Source organism: Pundamilia nyererei, unplaced genomic scaffold (assembly GCF_000239375.1).
Source record: "Pundamilia nyererei isolate P.nyererei 1_Seehausen unplaced genomic scaffold, PunNye1.0 scaffold00025, whole genome shotgun sequence".
NCBI classification, from domain to species: Eukaryota; Metazoa; Chordata; class Actinopteri; order Cichliformes; family Cichlidae; genus Pundamilia; species Pundamilia nyererei.
This window is the reverse complement of record NW_005187426.1, coordinates 344,053-359,398: the sequence shown is the minus strand read 5'-3', so window position 1 is coordinate 359,398 and position 15,346 is coordinate 344,053. Positions and strand designations below refer to the sequence as shown.

Sequence of the window (15,346 nt, the reverse complement as noted above, 5' to 3'; positions counted from 1 at the left end):
GGCAAGAGATTATATGTGATTTCACAAAACACCGCTGTGTTCGTAGAAGTGGGATTTTTAATCTTTAGAAGATTTCTAGAGACTCTAAACTCAATTTTTGACATGATTATCTCCAAACCTTCCAAAGCTTGATGAGACTCAATATTTCTGCCAGGTGTGAGGATAAGAAAAAAGGATAACAATTTAATTCTCTTTTGAATAATGGCAACTGAGAATTACTACTTTGACAAAGATCTTTCATTTTTTAGTGGCATACTATTGTGCAATATTATTTTCACCAAAGATACACAGTAAATATGCCACAATGAGCTTAGACTTGATGAGGAAAAATGATCTGAACAGACATAAGAAGAAGAAGCGATTCTTAGAAGAGATATTAGTTATGACAGATATCAGCAGCAGGTCAGAAAAGAGGAACAGAGTTATTATTTTTGCTCTATTTGGTAAGATCTGTTACAAAGACTTCGTGTCAGTCAAGTGTTTGTCCTGCTTGTTGTACAATACAACATCTAAAGGACCCTGCCTTTCATCTTCCTGAGTTGAGTGACAGCTTCCATTAAAAAAAAAACCCCAGTCTCCCTCCTTACATCTGAAAAGACAAATATGAAATTGGTCCACATATAGGACAGCCTTGAGTATGACAAACCTCTGTGTGGGTAATTCAATGAGCTCACTGTCATTATTTTCCTTAGCAACCGTTTCTCTTGCTTTGAAAATGGTACTAATTAGCATAGTCTGTGGTTTATGGTTTTCAGCTGTCAAACACAATTAGCCAAATTGACTCACTCAGGCCATTCTTGAACAGTAGGCACAAAGAAGGAGGGTCAAAGGTCAGCACACCAGGAGGGTAGAACAAATAAATATCCTATGTGATCCTATTATTTAGAGTAATAACTTCTGTAAATGTTCATATAAATGCGATGATGGGGGGGAAAGTGGAGGAGAATATTATAGAGTGGAGGAGAATATTAAAGCGGAAAAAAGTCATCCCACACTGACGTCAAGCAGCAGAATGGGTCAAACCTGTGACCTGGCTATATTTATACATGCACTCACTAAAATATTTAACATTTTCAGGTGTATCCAGGAGATGGAGGAGCATGAATTTTAATTACATATGAATAATGTAGTCACAATCTGTTTCTCTTTATAGCACACACTTAATGCACAATCCCTATTTTTTCAACTCATTAGGTGGCAACACATATTACAATCACCGCAGGCTGACAGTAATCACCAAGAGCAAGAGCTGTTCATTAAAAAGAAAGCAACTGTTAGTACCTGCTAGTATTTCACGTTTGTATTAAAACGGAACCTGTGATAGAAAACCTCTGATCTCAATCAGTTATCATCTATTTAAGTAACTGAGCTTTTAGAGCAAGTCCACATAAGCTGCAATGAGAGAAAGAACAAAAAGGACTTTAGCAGGTGTGAAGATAAGGGGACAAGAATAACCTTCACAATTCGATTTTGATGCTTTTCATTGAAAAAAAAGCCTTTTTGTGGACTCTTCATACCTTCTGAAGAGTGAACTACATTAAGTCATGTTGAAGTTTTATGTGACAACATAATGCAGAGTTGCCTGGGTTGAGGTCGGGTACTAAAGGTTCCTGCCTGGTAATTCAACACTCAAGTCTAATCTTTCCTGAGGATAAAATTCATTCATTCATTCATTCTCACAAAGAGTGAAAAAGCTTACTTCCCTATTGCTGTTATTGTATACTTTTCTGCTGTTACAAATGTTTGCCTTGATTTGCCCTCGATGTTTTCCAATTCTAAAAACTTGTGACTTGTTTATGTTTATGTGCACCAAATCCTGTTATCATGTGGCCTAGACAACTTCAAAGATTGGTTTATCTGGTCATTTTAACATTAGTGGGTTTTTACCCCTTTGATGGCTTTGAAATTTCTTCATCACAACTATCAGGAATTTATCAGACTATCATTTACTATTCCATTTACTCATTTTTGTTTTTTAATTAACAAAAATAAAAACATTTTGCTATTTAAATTGAAATTGAAGCCGAAATATGAGTGGGGTATAAACTAGCATTTAAGTCTTTTTCATGCTTTTCATATGTGGATGCTTTTTTTCTTTCAGAAATAACAGTCATAAATGTTCATAGCTCTTTGAAGAATACGAAGTCTGCAGACCACTGACATGACAAAAGCTTTACTATCATCTTTGGGCTTCAAATCAGCAGGTTTCAGCTGATCTTTGTTACTGGGGATTTCTTCCTTCAATCTTCTTTTCATCTAGAAAAAAAAGGCTCAACAGGCTTTAAATCTGGTGACTGGCTTGGCTGTCACTGATAAAGCGTTGGCTGCACAGGCAATGTGCTTAATGCCACTGTATTTTTGGAAGGCCTGTTAAATGAGACAGGGGAATTGCTTCATGCATAGACAAACTAAATGTTTGTGTATACTTTTGAAATGATTCTATTATAGCAGGGATGGACAATTAATTTTCCCAAGGGTCCACAGGAGAAACTGGGACTGTCGTGGAGGACTTCACCAACAAGCTTATAAAGAGATCAAATTAATACTAAGCAGAACTGAGTTCAGCTTGTTAAAATCAATTGCCCATCCCTGTTTTACTGCCACACAGAACATGCCCATAACATTTTATTAGCTCCTTCATATTTGATGAGGTTTGAATCACATGTATTCTTCAGTCTTTCTTTCACTTTCACTTTGAGAAATTTTGGTTTCATTAGTTCATTAAACATTTGCTCCAAACATGCATAATTCCAATCTAGTGGTATGCCATAAGAGGTATGAATCTCTGTTATTCCCTGCAGTAAGTTTTCTTTGAACTGCAGATTGTGATGCTATCCACTCTCAAACTGTTGGTGATATCAGTGATGGTTAAAGGGTTGTTGTTGTTTTTTTTTACAGCTCTCCAGATTTTTCTGTTATCAGCTGCAGTTTTTCTCCGTAGAGGGATCTGCCCTGTGTTCACTTGTTTTGTTTTGTTTTCTATAAAATTGTCCACAATGCTGTGCTAAATAGATCAATTTCCTCTGCTATCATTCCCAGTGACTGTTATTCCTCCTTATCAAAGAGGTGTCTTTTTTTGTCCTAGTCAGTTTTCCAGGTCTTTATGTCTAAGCCCTATAGAGCCACTAAATCCATTTTCAACTGAAGAAAAGCCTGAGAAAAAAAGACTGGATAGCCACTACACTTCTGTGCACTACAAACAAAGAAAATGCAAAAAATGAAACATCTCACAATCATTACTGGCATAACTTAACTAACTTAACTAACTAATAACTAACTGCTGTACAACTGAAAGTGGAGCAATGAATGCACTTTTTTCTGTGAAACAGTAAAGTACACAAACGAATTATCATAGTTGCTGTTTTTATCCAAATATTTCAGTTAAAATATAACAGAAGCATAATATTTTTCTTAACATACTTTTAGAGTATGTATTTCCCTTCCACCCTCCTTTCGTGGTATTTTATATTGTGAAACTGGGTTACTGGCTATTTGTGATAATGCATTATTTACTGTAACAGGCTAAGCCACACTAATTATTTCCATTATTTAATTTCTCCACAATTGAGGCTTTTGAAAAAGAATGGTGTAAGTAGTGCACTACAGACAAGCACAATAACATGTATGCAGTCCTGTTATAAATAGAAATGAGTAAAAACAGCAACCACTGATGTTAACCTACCATTGCATCATATTTGTTTAAGTAAACTCTAAATACTTTAAACACTGATTAGGTGAGAAATAAAAAAGACAACACAGGGATATTTATCTGCTCTAGCTGGTGTGAATGTCCTCAAAAATGTGAACTGGGATACACCAGTCTGAAATGGGTTTGTATATTTTTTCCTGTACAATCCAGGTGTTTGGTACAGAAGGGAGCAGGTTACAGAAAGGCAACATAGCTGTGACTCACAGAGCAAATAAGAGAATGTAAACACTCAGTGACTCGTTTAATTAATCTATGAACTCATCTTAATTAAATTATGTGTATGGTTTCTTTATATAATACAATGTGATGACGCACATGCCGACCATATTACGTTATGGTTGGCTTACAACAACGTGATGTGTGACAAATACAAGGTAAAAACCAAGACTCTTTAACCCTACACTAAAAGGGATCAAAACATTTTGGAGGAATAATGTTCCATCCATCCAGCAGAGTTTCAGAGACTTTCAGAATCAGTTCCAATGTGTGTTTGGGCTATTCTTGCAGCAGGCAGTGGTCAAACAATAAGTGCTGATACTCTATCAGGACTTCAATTTGGTTCTTATTTCATTTTAAAATTGTGTTGAAGACAATTCCTAAGCCATAATGCTTTTGTGAAACCACTACAAACCTTAAAGTCCACCTTTATGTCAGATTTTTTTTTGTGTTACTATTAGGAAAAGAGGGGGAAATGTTTTTTACCACAACATTTACAGCTCTCCTTTTTTCATGGTCTGATCACCAACTATGAGATTTGCATTCACACACGTACACACACATACACTTCTCTCTCTCTCTCTCTCCCTATGAGCTGTTGCTATAGAGACCCTAATAAAATTGTTAAACCCACTGAGATGTTTTTCCTTGCTTTGGTTTGAGTGACAAGAGCTACTGACAGAACACACATACCACTGGCCGCTGAGCAAGGCACTATAGCTAGTGTCATGTTTTTTTCATCATAATAAACAATTACAAAAGAAGAATGCACAACTGTACAGTAGCTGATGGTGCACAACAACTGTCAACCACAGTGGAAAGATTCATATCTGCAGAAAAGGCTACCATGGTGATTTACTATAATAGGCTTCATTTTATTTCTGTGGGAATGGGTGGGATCAATGTGGTCTTGCCAAAGAATGAACAAGGAAGAAAGAGGCTCTGTGTTCTAATCTGCAATTACCTATGCTCATGCATGTGTCTGGTACTGACAACTACATGCAAGTGCAATACTGTACACGAGGGATGAGATTTCATGGCATAATAGTTTAATTTAAACTCTAATTAATTTGAATTCATGTGTAATTATAAGTCAACTGAAAACAAAATTAAATGAAAGTAATCTAAAACTGAACTAAAGAACCCATGGCCTGGTGGGGATTGAATCAGGATTTTTAGAAAGGGACAAACATAAAGGAAAAGTGCTGACAGGCAAAGTGAGAAAATGCATGTAAAATAGCACATAACAGCAGTATGTTCTCTATGACCACAGTCATAGAGCACAAACGGCACCCCTTTATAACCTCTGATCATTATCATTATACTGGTGCTTTCTTTACATGAAACATGCTTACAATGTATGGTCCTAATTGCATGAGCTCTTAAAAATGAGAAGATTATCTAAGATACTTGACTTGACCCACTCAAGTCAGCATAAGAGAAAGCAATCTGCAAGACACAAGTGTTCATCAATTTATTCGTTGCGAGTAGTGGAGGCTGACAAGCAGATGGTTTATCAATTCCAGTAGAGTGGGCTGATCAATAGACACCAGACATGAGGACTGAAACTGGAACGTTATGTTTCAGCCTGATCAGTTGAGGCACCAGATGAACCAAATGTGTTGTTCAAAAGCTTGCCAAGCATCAGAGGTTAAGATCAAATTAACCTGCCTGCCACGTAGCAGTGCAGCTTCTGGGAATACATTAAGAGAGTTTTGGCTCCTTAATCATATGTGCAGACATTATTAAGACAAACCAAACCCACTGTAAGCCAGTGAGCCAGATTTGACTTTTTAAAACCACTGATGTATGATTCTTGTGTGAAAAAAAAAGTGTTTACAGGGGAGGTGACTGTATTCTGAAAGTGATGTTTTAATAAACAAACTTACTTTGACTTCTTCTTGTAGTTTTCCAAATCGAACTGTGCCACTGAGAATCCTGCTGATGAATCTCTGCTTTTCCTGCTGAAGAGATGATGCCTAGGGAGGCAGACAGGGAAGATGGCGGGTTACTGAGCTAAAAAAGGAACACAGAGGGAGGGTTAAACACACAATTGGATAAAGGAAGTGAGGGATTATGGGAGAATTGGATAAAGGAAATGAATGAAAGACGTCAAACTGTTGCCAATTTACAGAAATCCTGTGCAGCCAAATGGGTGAGGCACAAAAGCTGTCTAACTTCAGGACAGTATAACCAATCTGCAGACTTGTACTAGGTTGGATAAGGATGGATAAGAAAATACTCACTCATTATTACCTACTAAGTAACTGTGTGAATCAAGATTTCATAAAAAGTCAAAGTCAGCTAAGGCTCCCCCATGCCAGTCATTCTCAGATTATTGGTCATGACTCTTTAGAACTCCAAAAACACAAAAAGTAACCGTGAGTCTTCTTTAACTCTGCAATAATCATAGTGCTTTATAGGCAACTATGTATAAATTTAAAAATAAAATAAAATGTTTTCAGCATTTAAAACATTTCTACTGCTTACATAACATACATAATCACAATGCTTTAAAAAAAAAACCCAGATAATATATACCCAGTTATATAATGCCAGAGGTGGAAAATCAGACAGTTCGGTTCCTGTACGCCTTACACACTTTTTGGTCTGATTTATACAATTGCTTTGACTGAAAAAACCTTTACGTTATCTTCTCTGTGCGTGTACCTTGTCTGAATAATGAAAGTATACAACAGAGATATACACAGAGATATGCATACATGTGAGGATCATTTGTGAGGATCATTTTAACAATAGAAGACTGGAAAACTGCTGCCTGTCTGTGGGGTCACAATTTTGGGTAAAAAATATGGAAACATGGATCCATCCTGTCTTGTATCAAAAACAAGGTGCCAGTGGTGGAGGTGCTATAATGGTATGGGGGATATTTTCTTGACACACTTTGGGTTCCTCAGTACATCACTGGGCATAATTTAAATTCCGCACCCTGCACAAGTATTGTCGCTGACCATGTTCATCATCTCTCATCACCACACTGTACCCAGCTTCTCATGGCTGCTTCTAGCAAAATAATGCATCATGTCACAAAGTTCCAATAATCTCCAATAAACTGTTTTTTTAACATGACACTGAATCGAATGCACACTTTTGTCACCTATCGTCAGGTGCACCTCCTCCAAAAAAATTTCTTAGGGGTGGCTATATGGGAGCCACTAAAAATACTGGGCTGGCACTCCAAAAACAGAATTTCCAGTTTTATTACACTGTTATCAAATACTACTTGAAAAATATGGCAAAAAAGAGAGAAAGAATAGTATTATATGGCTAGTTAATTTTCTGCTATTAAATTATTACATTTGCTATCTCTGAAAACAGGTGCATGTGAAAACCAAATAAGATTTTGGAATCATTAATAATTCAGTTTTAATTGATCAGTTGACTGATTATCTGGAAGTCCTAACCATCAATTTAATGATTCTCAGCAGAGCTGAGGAGAAGGAGCTTAAGATTCTTTCTCCTAGAATGGAGTTAATTTTAAGAGCAAACTTGTTCAGGAAATACAAATAAGCATTAGATAATGTCAGTGAATGTGAGTGTGAGTGGTTGCCTGTCTATGTTGGCCCTGAGATGTACCAGTAATCTATCCAGGGACTGGTCCCAGGTTTTCTGCAACCTTATGACATTATTACCAACAAATTTTGAGGGGTAGCCAGTCTGATTTGCATCTGCCAGCAGTTTTTGGGTGCCTATTAGTTTTTCTGTGACTATTTTTAAAATCCAAAATCCTACCTGCCTCCAGACCTGTTGCAACCCTTATGAAATACCTTTACACCTTAACTACTGAATTTTGTTGTCATTTCGGATCAATTGTCTGTAAACAGCAACCAAAGCTGGCATTACTACAAACAGCTTAATTAGTAAGTGAATGAATTGATACTTAATATTCAGTATATTTAGACCTTTTTTTTTTTATCAAAGGAAAGTTTCAAGACCCTCATGTTTGTGCATCTATTCAGTGTCACATGTGGTACAAAATCTTTTTACAGTAGCATCAGTAGTACCATGTGTAATAGTTGGTCTCTCTCCTGGGAAATGTGTTCTGCCACAGAAATGACAGCTCCCAGGTAGTGCCGTGTCTTTTCCTCCTTTAACACACACTCTTCCTTTTGTTGCTTCAACATACTCATTCTTCTTTCAGCCTTCCTAATTGATGGAAAGATAGGCGAGTGAGGAAGGGAATTGATTAAAGAGTATTAAAAGAGGACCAAAAACACAGAAAAGAGAGAAAGAGAAAGTATGGGGGCACGAGAATGGAGTGCAAAAGGGAGGTTTGGTGAAAACATGGTAAAGAAAAATAAGCAGGGGTTAAGAAAAGGGAAAGCAGCAGATAGAAGGGTTGAATAAGAAGAAGGACAATAGGTTAGCTGGATGATACTTGAGATCATGCCATCTGCACAAGGTGGGGGGAAATGTTGGTTATTAAACACCTTTTGACAGACTTCACACTTCATATTGAAAGAGTTCACATTAATCTCAGCACAAATCTACTGGGAAACGAAGGCTCCAGACCAGAACATATTTAAGTACAGCTGCAATCCCTTGCAATCCCTACAGTTAATTAATTATAATTATACTAGGTGTCAAAACATTAGACAAACAGGACAAAAGAATGAATCACCAGCTACAATGTTGGACAGAAATCTAGAAAAGAAAAAAATAAATTAATAATAATTAAATTAATAAAGTGATTATATGAAAATAGAAAGTTCTCCTGTCTCCCATCAGACGAGCTTGTTGGCACTGATCCTCACATAGGATATGAACCACATTTTCCCACATGAAAGTCATGTGCATAACACTTACTAAGTGGACTTCTTCCATATTACTTTATATAGGTTGGATTTTTTTATTTAAAAAAACCTTAACACAGAGCTCAGTGGATGTGCAGGAGTCTAGCACATTATCAGACTGCTTCAATTTCAAGTTATCATGAGTGTTTGTTTTTTTAAAAGCAAGCTGTCCCAATTATAAACAATAAATAGTTTACACTGATTTTACTCTTGTTAAACATCCATGTACCAGTTTTTATGGCAGTTTGTTTCTCAACATATCCAGATGCTGCATATTCTTTGCACAAAAGTATTTTAATATATTGAAAATGGAATTGGTTCCACATGCTGTTATAGTAATCATAACATTCTTTTGTTTTAATGGCTCAAGCAATGCTGAAAACCTTCCAAGAACTGTGTCTCACTGCTGTATACCAGGTTTCATGTATGTGATAACAGCAAACAAAGAACACTAAATATTTACTACCTGTTGGATTGCCTGGAGAGCTCCAGCTCAGCCTCCATTGTCCTTGTTTTTGCAGTTAGCTGGGCTTTGTCCAGAGCTAGAATCCTGTTCTCCTCCTGGAGGTTAGATACTCTCAGAAGCAGTTTGTCAATTTCACCCTTACTTCTGCTCTCATGCTGCTCCAGTTGTCTGAGAGTGAAGAGAAGAGTTCATAGAATTATGTCACAGCACGTGTCACAATCTGCAATTAAAACTCCAAAATGTAGCCTACTGATATTTGTTTTAAATGTGATAGTCCTGTTATTTCATGCTTATGCAATTTATTTTTGATTCATTTGTGTAAACATGAGTTGTATTTTAAATCCCAGGGGCTATGACAATACCTGACCACGTACATTTATTCATTAAATCCCATTTGACTTTTCTGTTGCACTTAAAACTGCAGTGCTTCAGGTGCTACTCTTGTTGTAGTTCTTGTTTTGTCTACTTATCTGTGCTACAAATCAACTGAAATAATAATAAACAAAGCTTTCTCAACACCCTTACCCAACATAGAGCAAGAATGGTCAATGCTTGTGAAGATAAATTGTTCAGTCTACAGTTTCTTGTTTTCTCTTTGAAATAACAGAGCACCTTTAATACTTAAGTATTCAGTTTTGTTTAATAACGTGAGATTAGAAGGGTACCTTCTCAGTTTTCCAGCAATGCTGCAGTGTTCGTCCCAGGTGACTGCATCCTTTATGCGGGCCTGCAGAACTTGAAGCTCCTTCTTATTTTTCTGCACTTCCCTCCTGCTTTCTTCCAGGTCCCCTTCCAAACGCTGGTTTTCCACTTCTAATAACATCAGTTTCTTAGACACTTTTGCCACTAAAGAAACAAGGAAGAGATAAGAAAAAAAGAGAGTATTAAACAGAAGAAAATGAATAAAAAGGAAAATAAAAAAACGAAATAGGGAAGCGAGCCCAGTAAATGTACATTAGGCTAAATGCCTTTAGTGCTCAAAATGTATTTTCATGTTTTCTCCTTGTATGTCACTTGAGTCTTTTTGAGTAATCTTTTCTGAATTTAACATGTTTACAAAAAAGGCCGTGAAATTGCGAGTGTGTACGTTTTTAAGTTGCATATTCTTGAGGTGGGGCTTACCCGAAATGGAAAATGAAGATTTGTTAACGTTGTGAAAGACTTTTAAAAAGTGATCTTTCCCTATGTTTAACAATGGGTCTTTGTGTTTCTTTGTTGGCTAGATCACGGGGCCAACAGAAAGGAAAGTATGTATTATGAAACCAAAAATAATATGGAAAAAACCTTAGGTATCACCCAGTAGGTGAAAACAACTCCAAATGAAGTTTAATGGTATCCTATTTATACAAATGCGTTGAGCATCAACACGTATGACTACTACTCAATAAATCACATCCATATTAGTCTGAGACACACGACGAGATGTATATTCTTAGGGCGGGGCTCATTCTGGCAACGATTTGTTACATTGTTAATGTTGTGAAAGGCTCTTTTAAACAAGCTTTTGCTTTTTTAAAGCTTTTCCTTTCCTATGTCTAACAATGCATCTTTGTGTTAGCTAGGTCAAAGAGCCAACAAAAATGAAAGTTTGCATTATATACCTGAATCCAAAAAGAAACATCTACTGCGTTAACGTTCGAATCTACGACCTTCAAAGGGACACGGCCAACACCAAAAGTAGACATTTAGACTTTTTCTGCGTATTCTGTGTTATATTCTGTATTTCCTCATTTATCCCCATCAAAAAAGACCTAAAAACATTTTTTTAAACAAAAAAAACAGACGTAATTCTGAAATGCATGCATCATTTTAAAGATTTTAGTGTAAATGCTTGTGGAAGAATTTATTTCATCTTTTTAATTTTTTTTTAGGTCTTTCAGTGTTTTAGAAAATACCTTCAGTGTTATGTCTGCTGTGAGTGGCCTTGGCCTCAGCATGTTGCTCCTCGAGTTGATTGATGAGATCCTGGTTCTCCTGCAAAACCAGAACGGCCTGTTGTTGAATTTGATAACTGCAGAAAGAAAGAAAGCAGGAGAGTGAGAGATTATCAATGCTAAATCAGCACATCACAAAACTTGCTAATTTAACAAACAGACACAAAAATACTATAAATAGCTTTGCTACATGCTACATTAGCCTTTACAGAGATTAAGCTATCTTTCCAAGAAACAAATCTTACATAAATTCTGTAATCCTTGTAAGATAACATATACTTTTCTACTCCTGCAAGTTAGTCTTTCTAAGAAGAAACATATTAACAACTTGATGAGTCTACTGAATACAAATAAATGAGTTAATATGATTGCCTACAAGTGTTGGCCTTTGAATGAATTGGACATCTAGTATCATGAAGTATTTATACTTTTCACAAGAGCACTTGAAATAAAGACTAAGTCTATACGTATACAAATGTACTGAGCATCAACATGTATTCCTAGTACTTAAGTAATCCCTTATATATTAGATTGAGATACATGAAGAGGTTAACAACTCTAAAATCCCTGATAGTTTACATAAAGGCAGTGCAATTATCTAACTTCTCAGAGTTAGTTTCAGTCAGTGTCAGCAGCATTCTATGCTAGAATGATTATGAAAGACAGAATACCAGCAGCAGGGGTGTACCAAAGGAAACAAAGGTTTAGCTTCTTTCATTTTCTTAATTGCATCTATCATCTAGCAATGGATAAAGAAAAAAGACATTTAATTTTCATTACAAGATCAGATGAATGAATGATGACGGCAAATCAAGTTCATACAGTGTTGAAATAACCCACATACACAAAGCCGTGCATTTTTTCTTACCAGTCTTTCTGATTGACCGCTCCGGTCGTGGTAATTTCATCATGGAGTTTCTCATTTTCTTTAATGACTTCCTCTAATTGAAAATGCAACTTTTTCATGTTTTCCTGTAGCAGACAAATACACAAAAACCAATGATTTCAAGGCCATAAAGAAAAACACAAAATAAATGCATCTTCTGCTCTACTACCACCTCTAAGCCAAGGCTTAAAGGTCCCCCTGGGGAGATACCATCCTTCACTGAGACTGCCTGAGCACACCAGCTGTCCTGTTAGTGTTATACCCACTAAGTCTGGTCTCACCTCCCCCTGTGAAACTGTTCCAAGTCCTTTTATGCTGGAACTGGATCGCCTCAGGACACAGAAACCTGCTCAATCGCAACCATTTGCAGCATATTAAACAGAATGTTTTTACTTTTTACTTGTTTATTAATTCCAAAGGAAGGATGTATTATATAGCTACCTTTAAAAGACCCAAATATTTATTAAAAAGACAATAATTACCACTAGAACAAAATATGATTTGTTTTGACTTCTGTTGTTTGCATGACTAAATGTTTACCTCATCTAATAAGATCCTGGGAGCACCTTGACTAATGCATTCTATCTACTGAGTTTGCTGTGGGTTTTCAACCCATGAACCACATAAATACAAGTTGGCACATCAAATAGTACTTAACAACCCCCACCTCTGAAATAACCTCACCAATTCTCCAAAAAGAAAATATGAAAGATGATTCATTAAAACTCACACAAATTTCACCACTTTACCTCAGTGGTTTGCAGAATGGCATCTTTCTCATTCATTCTGTCTTCATAAGCCAGCAGTAGAGGAGATAAATACTTCATGTCGACCTACATAAAACGGACAAAGAGAAATAGTTTAAACTAGATATAACATGAGTGCCATGAATCTTTTGCCTTGCTAGAGATTACGCCACACAGGAAAAGTTTGTTTTCAATCAGACAGTGACAGTAATAATACCTGGTGCAAATGGGCTTTATGATCTTGTTAGGGTGGACAGATACTGGACAATGTGGCATTCAGATATACTCATTTAAGAGAAAATGCCCAGTCTCTTACCTGTGCAAATTTTAGCGAGCTTTGGTTGTGATTAACCGTGCTACCAGACCAACTGTCAGCAGACTGAAAATCTGCAATTTCACATTTTTCTTCAATTTCATGGGATACTGAAAAAATCAACCATAGTAATCGATTGACCAGTCAATTTATTTTACGAAATGACTTGCCTATTAGATTAGCCAGTGTTACGGATTCAAATATTGGGGATGGATACAAGAGGAAAAACCACAATAACAACACTGGTCCGGCCGGGTTGAGTCAAACGATGATTTTAATGATCACACGCGTGGGAGATGGACACCGTACGCAGACAGCATCTGATCTCAAAATGGTGGAGCATTGATCAAACTCTTATAGCCTCTAGTGGCCCCCACCTTATCATAAAAGCCTAAACATTCACATGCTTTCTCTCACACAGCGCCTAAGCTACGACCTTGGCTCCCTGTTTATCTGCTCCTGCTGAGATGGGGCAGAAAACTCCAGCATGTTCTGTTCTCTTCTAATCAGACAAATAAGGCGATGACTTTCTGCGAACAGTATTTCTTATAACTCAGCAGTATAATGCATCATAAAACAATATCATTCATTCACAATAAATCAGCAGTCTAATGTAATGCAAATCAGTTTAACAAAATGCAATAGTTACCACCTTCTTCTAATTCAGGAGAATAATGCAAACTAAAACTACATAATAATTCACAATCTTTAATTAGGGGTCTAACATGGCATAAAATAATATTATAATCTCACACTAGCGACACTATATTTATTGATTAGTGACATCAGATTATTAACTTGCTAAAAGGTCAGCCTACAGTCAAGCCAGAAATGTACTGTAGTGTTATATATTTATACTTACCAGCCATGGAGGAGGAGACCCCGTGTTTGGTAAGCCACTGACTTTGGAGTGCTAGATGAGTAAGGAGTGACATAGAAAGAAAGAAAATGAAGTTGGGCTTTTATCCCATCACTACAGTTTAGTCCTTTACATGGATAAGTTGAATATATCAGAATGGGCCAATAGAGTGTTGGAATCTAGTGTAGCATCAATAACTGCACAAGAGTAGTTACTCTGACTAAGAGCTAAGCTGCTCCAATAGAGGGATGGAACACCATTCTTCCAAAGATATCCCTTTATTTGGTGTTTTAAAGATGGACCTGTTTCCATGACACTCTAAAATTTAATTTAGGTGTTCATTTGGCTCATACACATCAAATCATTGAGTGTTGCCTCATGCCCTTTGAATGGTGGCAATGTCTTGCTGGAAGAACACTCATCAGTTAGGACATGTTATAGGATAAAGATAATCAATCAGAGCAACTTTGTATTGATCTGTACTGATCCTATGAACTTTTAACTTACCAGCAAAATGCCTCCTACAGCAAAAAAGAGGAGACCCACTCAAGGTTTGCTATAGATAATTTAATATGGAAGCAGATCCTTTTAACTGAACCAATTAAACTGATTATGACTCATCCAATCTCTTATAGCTGTGTTACTTCACTGTAAAATGCATTTTCCTTTATCTCTTTCTTTCCAGCCACACTTCACTTGTTAGTAATGAGCCTTTGCAGAGACATGCAGCCACAGAGGCAGTGATGAGAGCAGGAGATCCCCTGGTGTGAAAACACAGCATGAGGTAGTCATGATTAAAACCAAAGGCTGGCTTTCTCCTGCAGCGCTAAACCTACAATAATCTGGACAGACTGTACCAGAGAGACCGCCACAGACAGTAACAAAAAACTCTTTTGGTTCAACAAATCAGAGGGAAGGACTGACAAAAATAAAACCTTACTTCACTCAGCAGGGTTTTGGATCAAAGGTGGATGTGTATCTTAAAAGCTCAGTTATGAAGCTTTGAAAATAAGGAGATGTACTGCCATTAGATTTTCTACAGAATCTAAGAAAATAAGTCTAAGAGTAAATGAAGATAATACAGGAGAACACTGTTAGAGTGAATTGTTAAATGTTGTCATTTTTATGCTTACCATCTCTACATTGTTTTAACTCTGTTAAGAAAGGAATTCTTTTATCCCCCTCCCCAACCTCTCGAGGTTCTGGGGGGGATGTAGTGTTTTTTTGCAGATACATCCTATCTGGAAGATCTGTTTCTTGTGATGTTGCTTCCTGCTTTTATGACCCTTTTGGTCAGCAGGAGGCCACACACACACACACACACACACACACACACACACACACACACACACACACACACACACACATTCTCACATGCATACAGATGTTTACACATACACACG

At 36.8% G+C, this 15,346-nt stretch overlaps 1 protein-coding gene across 2 annotated transcripts in view; it reads right to left on the bottom strand.

Annotated features, from left to right (window-relative positions):
* Positions 1-15,346, bottom strand: part of cep89 (centrosomal protein 89) — a 53,912-nt gene that overhangs the window by 30,827 nt on the left and 7,739 nt on the right. Inside the window, exons 9-17 of one of the 2 annotated variants that reach the window (XM_005727530.1) lie at positions 13,947-13,997; positions 12,775-12,858; positions 12,008-12,111; positions 11,101-11,216; positions 9,871-10,051; positions 9,206-9,373; positions 7,951-8,092; positions 5,815-5,904; positions 5,396-5,618 (exon numbers count right to left, since the gene is read on the bottom strand). In XM_005727530.1, coding sequence (XP_005727587.1) covers positions 5,583-5,618; positions 5,815-5,904; positions 7,951-8,092; positions 9,206-9,373; positions 9,871-10,051; positions 11,101-11,216; positions 12,008-12,111; positions 12,775-12,858; positions 13,947-13,997 — 972 coding nt within the window. In that variant the 3' untranslated portion in view covers positions 5,396-5,582. Of the gene's footprint in view, positions 1-5,395; positions 5,619-5,814; positions 5,905-7,950; positions 8,093-9,205; positions 9,374-9,870; positions 10,052-11,100; positions 11,217-12,007; positions 12,112-12,774; positions 12,859-13,946; positions 13,998-15,346 lie in introns of those variants that run through there. The other variant, XM_005727529.1, reaches the window with a different exon arrangement.